The sequence below is a fragment of the Mus musculus genome, chromosome 11, assembly GCF_000001635.26.
Source record: "Mus musculus strain C57BL/6J chromosome 11, GRCm38.p6 C57BL/6J".
In the NCBI taxonomy this organism is placed as follows: Eukaryota; Metazoa; Chordata; class Mammalia; order Rodentia; family Muridae; genus Mus; species Mus musculus.
This window is the reverse complement of record NC_000077.6, coordinates 30,854,195-30,866,895: the sequence shown is the minus strand read 5'-3', so window position 1 is coordinate 30,866,895 and position 12,701 is coordinate 30,854,195. Positions and strand designations below refer to the sequence as shown.

General features: G+C 37.6%; 2 protein-coding genes across 5 annotated transcripts in view; one reads left to right on the top strand and one right to left on the bottom strand.

The window, feature by feature from the left end:
• The window catches only part of Erlec1 (endoplasmic reticulum lectin 1), a 91,593-nt gene extending 87,491 nt beyond the window's left edge, over positions 1-4,102 (top strand). Inside the window, exon 14 of the mRNA XM_011243744.2 lies at positions 503-4,102. Coding sequence (XP_011242046.1) covers positions 503-544 — 42 coding nt within the window. The 3' untranslated portion in view covers positions 545-4,102. The remainder of the gene's footprint in view (positions 1-502) is intronic.
• Psme4 (proteasome (prosome, macropain) activator subunit 4) overlaps positions 1-12,701 on the bottom strand; it is a 109,376-nt gene that overhangs the window by 14,255 nt on the left and 82,420 nt on the right. For 2 of the 4 annotated variants that reach the window (NM_134013.3, XM_030245449.1), the window contains 3 exons: positions 10,781-10,866; positions 5,420-5,548; positions 1,307-1,462 (listed from right to left, as the gene is read on the bottom strand). In NM_134013.3, coding sequence (NP_598774.2) covers positions 1,307-1,462; positions 5,420-5,548; positions 10,781-10,866 — 371 coding nt within the window. Of the gene's footprint in view, positions 1-1,306; positions 1,463-5,419; positions 5,549-5,785; positions 7,794-9,743; positions 10,008-10,780; positions 10,867-12,701 lie in introns of those variants that run through there. The other 2 variants (XM_017314207.2, XM_011243649.3) reach the window with 2 other exon arrangements.

Below are 12,701 nucleotides of genomic sequence, written 5' to 3'. Positions count from 1 at the left end.
CCAAAGGAGAAACACCAACCCAGCCAAAAAACCTTTGACCTACAATATGTCCTACCTGCAGGATATGGCAATGGTAGCACAAAACATGTGGGTGTAAAAAAACTAATTTCTGATTTGACACTTTATGAGATGGAAGCCATACTCAACACTGTTTGGGTGACTAAGAACCAGACTAGATAACTCAGAGACCTAGGGTAAAACCAAACACTATTGGTTAAAACAAACATACAACAAAATGACTCCTAATGATATTCTGCTATAATCATAGATACTCATTACTAAGTAATGCACTTGCATTACTAAGTTATCACCAGAGAAGCCTCCTCCAACAGCAGATACATCCAAAGATGTAGAGACCCACAGCCAGCCAGTACTCAGGGAGAGAGGGGCGGGGGGGGGGGGGGGAGGGAGGAAAGGAGACAGTAAAAAGGTGGGAGAGAAGAGACAGGCCTTATAACATACAGCTCTGAATAGGATGTCTTCATCAAATCCCTCCCTTCAGAACTCAGAAAATTCCACTGAAGAGGAGGTGGGAAGAGTGTAAGAGTCAGAAGAGATGAAGGACCGCTAGAGGAAAGACCTCCGAATCAACTAAGCAAGGCTCATATGAACTCACAGAGACTGAAGCAGCAAGCACAAAGTATACAAGAGTCACCACCAGGTCCTATGCATTAATATTACAGCTATTAGCTTAGTATTTTTATGTAGCTCCTGAGTGTGTGAACAGGTGGGTCTCTGATTCTTATGCCTGCTTTTGGAACTCTTTTTCTTCTGTTGGTTTTCCTTGTCCAGACTTGATATGATGGCTTTTGTTTTGTCTTATTATGTTTGGTTGTTATCTCTTAGCAGCCTGTTCTTTCCTAATGGGACAGAAAGGGAGTGGATCCAGAGGGGAAAAGAAGTGAGGAGGAAGTGGGAAGAGTAGAGGGAAGGGAAACCATAATCAGTATGAGAAAATAATCTATTTTCAATTAAAAGGGGAAAAGGAAGAAAAAGAGTAATTACAACTTCCCATTTTATAGGCAACCCCCTACCCCAGGTTTATAAGTGATGTGCTAAGCAGCTGTGAGAAGACACGTCAAGAACACATCCAATAGTTTTTATCTACATTACAGCAAATTATGACTATTCACACAGATAGGTATACTAAAATAAAATTAAAGAGTATTTAAATAAAACACATCTCATGAATTGCACTCTGTAGTCAAGGCTGGGCTTGAACTTATGGAAATGCTCCTGCGTCAACCTCATAATCATACATTTTTAAAGGTAACTGAATTTCCATTTGTTCTAACTTAAATTTTACCTCTAACTGTTCATCCTCCAAAAGGCATATAATCAGCCATCTGATGTCTTTAACTGCATCTTCATTGTTTAGGAAAATAAAGAGGTTATAAAATACCATGGTCTGGAGGTAGGTCAGCACTGTATATCTTGCATGCCAAGAACTGCTTCTTGCTGTCTGTGAATGAGAAAATAGTATATATGATGATAGAACTGACAAGTAAATGAGATGACAATGACATTACATACAAGCAATACAATATTTGAACTTGACTCTACTTTCACAGGTATAGATGAAATAAGCTTTATCTTCTACTTCCTTCTAAGCAACAAGAAGCCTGGTCAAGTTCATCAGAATGCCTCAGTGTTCTGTAGTAGGAACGAAAAATACTGGTAAAAGTCAAAATATTCTCTTGAGAGAGACAACTGAATCCTCCAAGTATCATACATTATTTTACTTCCCATAACAGTAGGAAGGGCATGAAAAACAAAAAAGAATATGAACTATTAATGTCAAGTATGGATTCCATCCCATGGAGTGGGACTTAAATAAACAATGGTGGTTCCTCCCATCACATCTGTGCCACTACTGCCTCAGTATATCTTGCAGGCAGGTCCCTGGTACAGGTCTCAGGGTTTGTAGTGGGTGGTAGTGATGATTACTTTCCTCCTCTGGGAGAATGCAGAGTACCTTCCAAGTACAATCAACACTGGTCAGTAGGGTTAAAAAACGGACCTATTTCTCCATGTTTGCTGGCAGAAGTGGGGTCTTCAGCAAGAGTACTTTCACATCAGATTGTGGAGATGGGCCAATAGTTTTGGCAATAGCTTATCATGACTTAGGGGGAGGTGTCTATAAATCCTTTTGGCCAACAACTTAGTAAGTTCTAATCCATTCCTGGCACTGCAGGTTTTAACTGATTGAACATCTAGCTGGGGGATTGTCTCCTTCATCATATATGGTGACTCCATTAAATACTTACATATGTGCAAATATTTTAGAAAACTTCTACAATGATAGGTTTTCATATGGCTTTTAAAAGGCCTTTAGTTGTCTCTTCCCATAGTCCCTTTTTTACCTGACCCCCACACCCCCTCCCAATTTAATCCTCCTAGTCTAGCTTCCCTTTTATCTCTTTATAGTACCACATCCTATTTGCTTTTCCTTGCCTAGTCCCTTACCTAACCTGAAGAATAGACAAGACAGGCATAGGCCCTAAGGGAAAACCTACTATTACTCTGTTAAAGGATCAGGAATAAAATGAATCCTAATGTTACAGCTATATCCATGGATCAGTGCACTGCTCAGTGCTCATCAGAGAAGCTCCTTGCAGTGGATCACAGACCCACCACTGGACAATGTGCAGAAACTGAGAGATTTTGGAGCACCTAGTCCTAAATGAGACTTTTTTAAAAAAAAAATGAAGCTCCTGTCCCCAATGCTCAGGGATTTATACAGAAGAGGTGGAAAGATTTTAAGAGATATAGTAAACGGTTCCAAGGAAATGGAATCTTCCAGACATAATAGGACTGATGCACGTATGAATTCAGAAAGAATGTTGTGACAGCATGCACAGGACGTGCAGATATTCAAACCAGACAAATTCCCAACATGGAAAAAGGGAGGTGGGCATATAGACTCACCCCTAACCAAGATACTATCAATAGTTGATGCCTACTGGGAAAAAGAAAATCAATTTTCCCTAATAGAGTGTCAGGAGTAATTGGCCAACACAAAATGGAGCCCTTTTTTTTTGGGGGGGGGGGTAGGCTTTTGTTTCAATTTTAGTTTGGTATATCTTGTGTTTGTTATAATTTTTGGTTTTTGTTTTGTGGGCGGGAGGGATTTGAAATTAGGTAGAGAACATAAGGGACAAGTTGGGGGAGAGGAATGAAAACAACAAAGCATGTTCATACGTATTTGGACACACAAATACATAGGCAAAAAAAAAAAAAGGTCATAAATTTAAAAGGGAGCAAGGAGGGTTGTTATATGGTCAAGTTTACTGGGATAAAAGGGAAGAGAAAAACAGTGTAATTATAATTTCAAAAATGAAAAAAAACTTTTAAAATTCTAGTTAGCCTTAGTATTTATTTAACACAGGGTAGAATAAAAAAAAAATTTAAGGGAAGAGACAACACTCTTTTAAATACAATGGCAGTCTAGGCAGTGATCTGTAAGACTTTCATGACAACTGGAACTATATTTATTGCTTTACTGCATGTCATTGAATATGTAAGGTACCTCAAAAATATTTGAAGAGTGGGAAAGAGAAAGGAAAAGAGGGAGAAAAAGAGAAGACAGCAAGTGAACAGGAAGGACATATGGACAGGAAGTAGAAAAGTGAACGATTAAAGGGACTCCTTGAGATTAAGTGAAAGAAGTTCCAACTTCTTGAGGAAACTGATCGGTGGAAAGATTAAATGAGTCTCCAGAAGTCATACAAGTAAGTAAAATACAAGTTAATAATGCTTTGAATTCAGGTCTGTCTGCCTCCAAACCCACGATCTGCAGAATCAGCTGAAGAGCAATTATGTACAAAAGGAGATGCCAATGCAGTATGTACAGACACACAATTATTGCCCGTCTACTGATAGCCCTTACAGAACGAATTCTCAGCCCCCCTCCCAACCAGGAAGAAGTATTCTTCTTCATCTAATTCCTAAAGGAATACTGGTAGGTCTCATAGATTTTTCTAGTCACTATAATTGCTTGTTTGTCTCTCACTTGGGAACAAGGTAGAAATAAGAAGCTGTGATCAATCATTGTTTTCCAACAAATTCTATGCAACAATTGAATAAAAACAGAATGACTAAACTCCATGCCCCTAAAATATCATTTTCTATTGTTGGGAAATATTTTTCAGTGAAAACTGAAAGAACAGCCCTACTTTTTGTGTAGTGTGCATGACTGGCTCTGCTGTGTGACCGGACTGCAGTGCAGTCCGAATACTTGAACCACTGTAAGTGTCTGTCACAGACAAGGAAGGAAAATGGCAAAGAGGATATCAGCTCCTTTCCTCATTGACAACTGGAATTAATACATTTTAACACTATTATCTCTTGAGCTTGCCCAAATTCAAAGAAGTTTGTTACAGGATATTCGATCATACTCTGAACCCTGAGATTGCGTTGTTTCCTGGAAAAAAACTGTTCCTAGTTGCATACACCTTTAATACATCTGGCTGAAATACAGAAACACACCTTTAATTTCAAACAATGAAGAAAATGTTAGTATGTAGAAGGAAGCTCTTTTTTTTTTTTTTTTTTTTTGGTAAGTGATGTTTAACTGAGTGGCAGACAAAGTGACAAAACAGAGAAAGATTTGATAGAATAGAATATGTTCAACTCTGGAAAGAAGAGAGGAAACAGAAGTGACAAAAGAAATAGGAGCTCAAAGAGATAGCTTTACTGGGACAGTTTGTGCAGAGAGAGGTTGTAGAGAGAGAATAACTAGACACAGATGAAGACAGATTGAGAAAGAAAAGGAGAAGGAGCCAGAAGATTAGAACAGACTGCCCAACTTAGTATGAGGCCAAGCACAGAAATTCAGGAGAATCAGAGAGAAGCCAGATTGAATGAGTCAGGTTGGAGAAGAGTTTTAAATCAAAACAGCTGAGTTGAACCAGCCAGCCAGAGACCAGAAAGAATTAGGAAGGCATGACTTATTCAGCATTAAGTCTCAGAGGCCGAAACATTCTAGGCCTAGATTTCACAGAGGCTAGAAGCTTCTAAGACTAGACCTGAGTTAGCAGACAGAGACAGTAACCATCTGAAATGCCAATTATATCAGGTGAATACAAGTTACTTTTATAGAATTTGGCAGCTGAACCAGGTATAAATAAAGGCCTGGTTTTTGTTTTTTGTTTTGGTTGTTGTTGTTTTTCGATCAACATATATATTAAAAGAAAATTTGAACAAAGTTCAGAGGCCCAGTACAATATCATATGTTTGATACCACATGTTTGATCCTAGCACTTGGGAGGCAGAAGCTGGTGGATGTTTTTGAGTTACAGGCCAGCCTGCTCTACCTGGTGACTTCTGGGCCAGTCAGGGCTACATACTGACTTTATCTCAAAAGAAAAAAAACAGGCACAAAAATCAGGTGTTGTATACACTGTAGCCATGTACTTACCTGGCTTAGCACCTGAAGTATCAAAGGCACTTGTTGAGGGTACAGCAACCCCTGAGACATTAGTGACAAACAGAGCTTTGCATCTCTTTTCAGTTCATCATAACTATTGTCATTTTCCACTGGAGCGATCTATAAAACAAAACTAAATGGTTACCATATACTACATCCTACATGACAGAAATCCCAGCACCTAGGAGGCCAGCCTGGGCTACAGTTAATCTGAGACCAATCACGACTAAAGAGAGACTGTCTCAAAATGAAAACGTAAAACAAAATCACATTTTTACTTATAACAACTTATATGGAAAATTGCAAATATATACATAAAAATACAACGAACACCTTATAATTCAATCACTTCTTCTTTTTTTTTTTTTTTTGGTTTTTCGAGACAGGGTTTTTCTGTGTAGCCCTGGCTGTCCTGGACCTCACTTTGTAGACCAGGCTGGCCTCGAACTCAGAAATCCACCTGCCTCTGCCTCCCGAGTGCTGGGATCAAAGGCGTGCACCACCACGCCCGGCTCAATCACTTCTTAAACAATGATATACTCATGGATAATCTTCTTTTTGCTTCCTGCTGTCCCTTTCTATCAACTAAAATATCTGACACAAGCCTCATAGATATTCCCTTATGTCATCTTAAAAATATATAATCTAGAATGATATCACCATACATGAAACATTGTTACACTCACAATAAAAAATACTTGACAGTAGCTAGTTCTAAACCCTAGTACTCAGGTCTCTGTGAGTCTGAAGCCTGGTCTAATGAATTCCAGGCCAACCAGTGATATATGATGAAACTTAGCCTCAAATAAAAAACAGCAAAATAACCACAAAAACTCTATAGTGCATAAGCTTTCCCCACGGCAGCATTGGCACACTGTCATAGCAGATATTCTGGGCTCACCCAATATTCTAACAATCATATGATGCTGTGTTTCTAAATCTCTGAAAATTCCTTGCTGTCTGATTTTTAACATTTGGAGAAAGAAACTTAGGTCTCCTTTAGTAATTTCCTGACTCATGGTCTCCCCTGATTGTATCTACTTGATAGTGTATTTTGGTTGCAGTAAGTCCCGTAATCTGGCCAGTGGATCTAGGTTTCATTTTACTAACATGTAATACTGAACACTAAGAATTGCTATGTGTTTTTTGTCCACTGTATTTTTTCTTATACAACAGTCCGTCATAAAGGAGAAATCTACAAAGTGGTACTACTATAGCTCATGATCTTCACAGCTATCCAGAACACTTTATATATTAAGAGAGTTTATATATGAAAGTTTTTGCTTGTTTAGAATATTGAGTTCCTATACTTCAGTGGTGAACAATTATTTTCTTAAAGGGTACTTTTATTATTATAAACTCATTAATTTGATGACTTTGTATTAATGTAGCACTCTTTAAAGTGATATTCGTTAATTTAACTCAAATTGGCGCCTTGATTTCAGATATGATAAGCCACGATGAGCTCATTTATCTTAGATGTTTCGTGTTTCTCTAAGAAGCCCTGATTTTCATAGGAACTGTTGTTACTGAGAAACTGAAGTCAGGGTACGATGAAAAGTTACCACTCTGTGAAGGCTTCTTCCTAAGTCTTTTAGGTTGAGAAAGCTGGGAAACAAACACATTCTTTAAAGATAGAAAAAGCTTATACTGATATTTTCTGTTTAGATTTATAATTGTTTGATTGACAGAGTAGGTGTGCATATATTTATGCAGGCTGTGGAGGTCAGAGGACAAATTTTTTGCAGGAGTTAATTCTCTCCTCCACCATTTGAGTTTTGAACTCAGGTCATTAGGCTGGGTGCTGAGCCATCTCACCAGCCCCACCTTTAAATCTTTAATGGCAAAATTCATAAAGAGGGGCTGAAGATATGGCTCAGTGGTTACCAGCACTTGCTGCTCTTGCAAAATAGCCAGGTTTGATTCCTAGCATCCACAATGCAGTTATTTGTAACTCCAGTCCCAGGGCATTCAACACCCTTTTTTTCTGGCCTCTGTGGGCACAAGTCATGTACACATATATGCAGAAATATACATAAGAAAATAAATATTTTAGGCAGACAATGTGGTACACATATACCTTTAATCCCAGCACTCAAGAGGCAGAAGTAGGTAGATCTCTGTGAGTTCAAGGCCAGCCTGGTCTACAGTGAGAGTTCTGTGACAGCCAGGGCCACACACACAAAAAGCCCATCTTGGCAGTGGGGGTGGGGGAAGTGTGTGAACAGGTGTAAATAGGAGACTTTCATAGACAGGGATAGAGAGATGGCTCCAGAGGTCCTGAGTTCAATTTCCAGCAACCGCATATGGCTCACAGTGATCTATAATAGAATCCGATGCCTTCTTCTGGTATGTCTGAAGACAGCTACAGTGTACAAAATAAATAAATCTTTAAAAAAACCTGTCATGGTAATTAAATTGTTCTGGTTTTGTTGCAGTACATATAACATGAATCTGTACAGGTGGTACAATGACACAGTATTATGTAGTATGTACACAGATCAATGTCAGGTTCGTAATTTTGATATTATACTACAGTTGTGGAATACCTTTAGTGTTAGAGGAAATGAAGTGAAAAGTACCATAAAACTTTATTGATTTACTTTGTAACTTCCTGTGAATCCTTAATTAATAATAATTATTAAATATCCTTAATGTTTTGAGAATAAATGAAAAAAAATCATAAAAATCAGGTGATTTGATTTTTCCCTAACATGTAAAAGATAAAGATAGTTTAATGCATATAAATACGTGCACATCAATGCCAATTCCTGCTACTGCAGACACACCAATTTCCTTTTTGAGCATCATCCTCTTGCATTCTGGAGGGCTGTCAATCAAGAGATCCTAGGTTCAAGAGACGCAAAGGACCAGTGCTTACTTGGTGTAACCTTAGATTTGGGCATGCAGATCTTGAGAAGACCCCAGGGAGCAATGCCTGGAGTAGAATCCTATTCTTTTCTGTAATCCAGAACCTTGGAGTTATGGCTCCTACTCATCTCTTCAAGTTTTTCCTTTGTTGTGTAAACCACCTGGATATTTTCTGGTAATATTAATTTACTACCTTACCAATCAGTAGATTTCTAATACTTGAACTTAAAGAACCTTAATCAAATGGAAGACTAGGTTGGAGAGGTAGAAGGTGGCTAAGAGCACTGGTGGCTCTCCTAGAGTACCTGGGTTGGGTTCCCATCGCCCATACAGCAAGCAACCCACAACCACCTGTAGCTCTAATTCCAAGGGATCTTATACCCTCTTCTGAACTTTAAATGCATCAAGCATTCATACAAAATACTTATACACACAAACACTTTTTAAAAATTAAAAAATGAAAGAATATCCATGTTCCAGTACCAGGACTATTGATTGCTGTAAGAGTAGATTTAAAAAATATATCAGAATAGAAAAAATATGCTAATTTTTGAGACAGGAATTCACTCTGTAGCCCACGCTGGCTTTGAAATATATCCTCCCCCCATCTCTAAAATGCTGGGGATTTGAGGCATGCACCAACATACCTAACCTTAAGAATGTCTTGATTTTGATGGGTATGAAACTGCTTTATATGGTTTCACTTTATGTTAAATTTGTGCGTCAGAGGATAATAACTTACAGATATCTATTCTCTTCTTCCATTACAGGGGTTCTAAGAATTAATTTCAGGCTTTTAAGTTTGACAACAGGTACCACTGAGCCACTGTGATAGCTCTAGGGTTAACCTTTTAAATAAAAGTGTTAATGTACCATATCTGGTAATTTATTAAAAAACAAACACAACATGCAACTGTAAAATACATGTTATATAGAAGATGTTGATGAATGAAAAAGAACACAGTGAGAGGGGCAAATGATTAAACCACATTATCGACCATTTTTAGTGTTCTCCACATGCCTGACACATTCACTAAACACTTTGCACAGGCAGGCTACTTTTTCACTTGGTTTAGAATCCAATAGATTAGCATACTATTTTTTTTTTAATCTGAACTCTTGGTCTTTGCTAATAGCAATGTCAGGAGCAGAAAATTCAGATGAAATGATACTCATGTTACTGATTCAATCACAGAACTCAATTTTAACAATGAAAGATATGTAATATTAATTCACATAATCTTTACCACACCCTTAGAATGTGAGTGGACACTACTTTGAATTTGCACATGAGGAAAAAGACGTAAGTTCTGAAGGGTCAGCAATTGAGTTAAGACATATTCCAACCAGCCTAGCTCCTATTCCTGCCTCTTACTGTCTACCTAGTAAATGTTTGTAATGATAATTACAATAATAATAATAATAACAACAACATAATCAAAGGTACTATATAGTAAATGGTTTATTAAATTACAATCGCTACATAAAGAAAACTACAGGCGGGAAATTATTATATTAAAATCTCATTGTCCCTTTTAATCATTCATATGCTCTCTAAAGTAGTGCTAATGCTTGGTCTGCAAAACATTTGTGTGGTGGCTCATGCCAGTAATCTCAACATTTAGGAGTGGGAGACAGGAGGCTCAGCAGTTCAAGGTCACTTTCTGCTACACAGCAACTCTGAAACAAGCCTGGGCTACATAGGATCCTGTTTTAAAAAAGAGAAGAAAAAGACCTTTTATGTATCTGTTGTGCTCTCACATTGTGGTGGTTTGAATGGAAATGTCCCACCTAGACTCATATATTTAAATACCTGGTTCTCAGGGAGTGGCACTACTTAGGTTAGGTGGTATGGTCTTGTTGGAGTAGGTATGGGCTTATGGAGAAAACATTACTAGGGGTAGGTTTTGAGGTCTCAGAAGCCCAAGCCAGGCCCAGTGGTTCTCTCTCCTTTCTGCAGATCCAGAAGTAAAACTCTTAGCTATCATGTATGCCTGTATGCTGCCATGCTCCCTACCATGAGGATAATGGAATAAACTTCTAAAACTATAAGCAAACCCTAATGTTTTCTTTTATAAGAGCTGCCATGATCATGGTGTCTCTTTGCAGCAATATATCATTCATTAAAATAATTGTTTTATATATATGTATATATAAAAGTTAACAATAATTAAATATTATATGCATATCTGCAACATATTTTCAATGTTAACTACTATCACTGAAGAATTTTCTGTGACAATCTACCTTCAGATGAAATCAAAATTCAACTAGTGCATAAAAATATGGAAAATATCTTTCCCTATCTTGAATGATATGGATTGCTTTAAAAGTGGATTAGGAAAACATCAGGATAAAAAATATCCAAACTTTTAGATTTTGAGACAGGAACTACTCTGTAGGTCCACACATCAACCACTGAATGATGGTTACGAATGATGGCTAGAGGGAACACATATTTTTTTCAACTTACAGTCTTACCTTAAAGAACAAAGGCAGAAGCTGAAGTTGCTCTTTGACTGCTGTAGAAAAAGATCTTCCTGCACTTGCCATAAGCCATTTCAATACTATTTGGAAATAAACACACAGAATCAGCCAAGATATACAATTAGGGAGCACGAAGAATGATGCGATTCTAATGTCCCCAACAGTTACAGTATCTCAAATCAGACTGATTCATTAGCAGTTTAATAAAATCCATGGTAATCAAGTAATTGAGGGTACTAGGGAAGAAAAAAAAAATCTACGAGTTATAATAGCCTGCCAAGAACTTTTAATATATTTCAAACTAGCCAAGAATTCTGAGGCAGCTAAAATAGTGACCAAGTAGCTTATAGTTAAAAAAAAAAAAAAAAAAAAAGCTACTAAAAGATACCAAGTAGCCAAAATATCTTGAAAACTCTAAGGCTCATACTTGGCGATTTTAAAAACTTACTACAAATCCAAAGAAATCAACAGTACAGCGCTGACATGAAGGCATGACCACAAACTAATAGAACACAACAAAATGCAGAAATAAATCCTCACAATGTGTGGTGATCAGGAGCACCAAGTAATGTAATAAAAAACAGTCTTCAACAAGCAGTGCTGGGAAAAGTCACTGTCTACATTCTAAGCAATTAAGCTAGATTCTGACTTTACAGTCATTTTCAAAGTAACTGAAGGCAGACTAAGGACCTAAAGATGAGCCCAAAGTATATTTAAGAAAGATTTAAAAACAAAAACAAAAACAAAAACACAAACAAAAAACAAAAACCCCAAGTCAGCCAAACACAACAGCAAATCTGGCACTAAGGAGGCAGAGGCAAGCCCAACAGAGAAAGATCCTATGGGGGCAGCGGGTTGGGGAATACCAAACCAAACCAAACCAAACCAAAGAAACAATAATAAAACCAACATTTGGAAGATAGGGTAGGGGAAGGAAAAGTGAACAAGAGAGAACATATATTCACAGCAGAAAATATTTATAAGTTATTTACTTAATAATGTATAATAGCAAGAACATATACACAACTATAACTCAAAATCAACAGAATATATGATTTTTAAAAATGGAGAAAAACCAGATATGATGGCACATTAACAGACAGAGGCTGAGGATCTCTGAATGGAAAACCATACATGGCTCCAGGACAGCCAGAAACACCGACTCAAAGGGGGGAAATCTTTCTCCAAAGAAAGTAGACAAAGGACCAATCAAGCACATAAAAAGATGGTGAACATCATTTGTCATCAGGTAACACAAGCCAAATTACAACTTTTCAAACCCATTAGGATAAGTGAGGAAAAGGAGGAAGACCCTATACAGAAATCAAAAAGTACAGAGTAGACAGGATAGAGGATAGCATTTCATAGCAAGACTGTAAAACAGGTGGCCACTGAGAACAACAACACTTGAGCACACCTCACTCTTAGGTTTATACACAGAAACTGAAAGCAGGACCCTAATAGATACTTAGTATATTAGTGGTCAACTCAGGTATAGTAGTAAACCCAGCACTTCAGAGGCAGATGCAGATTGATAAAATTAGCCTGATCTATAAGCAAAGTTCCAAGATAGTCAGAGCTACATAGTGAGACCCTGTCTAAAACACAACACTAAATAATGATTAGAGTGGCATTTTTCAAAATAGAAAAAAGGTGGTAAAATTTCAAATGTCAACCAACAGATGGATAAAGAAAGAAAATGCAGTAAAAATGAATTTCTTATTTATGGTTCAACATGTGGTGGTTTGAATAGAATGGCCCCAATTAATCCACTGGGAGCACTACTAGTAGCTGCGGCCACTAGGGGAAGGGTAAGCTTTGAGGTTTCAGCAGCTCAATTCAGACCTAGTGGCTTGCTCTCTTCCTGCTGCTTCCAGGATACAGATACATCATATCTGCCTGCATGCTGCCATGC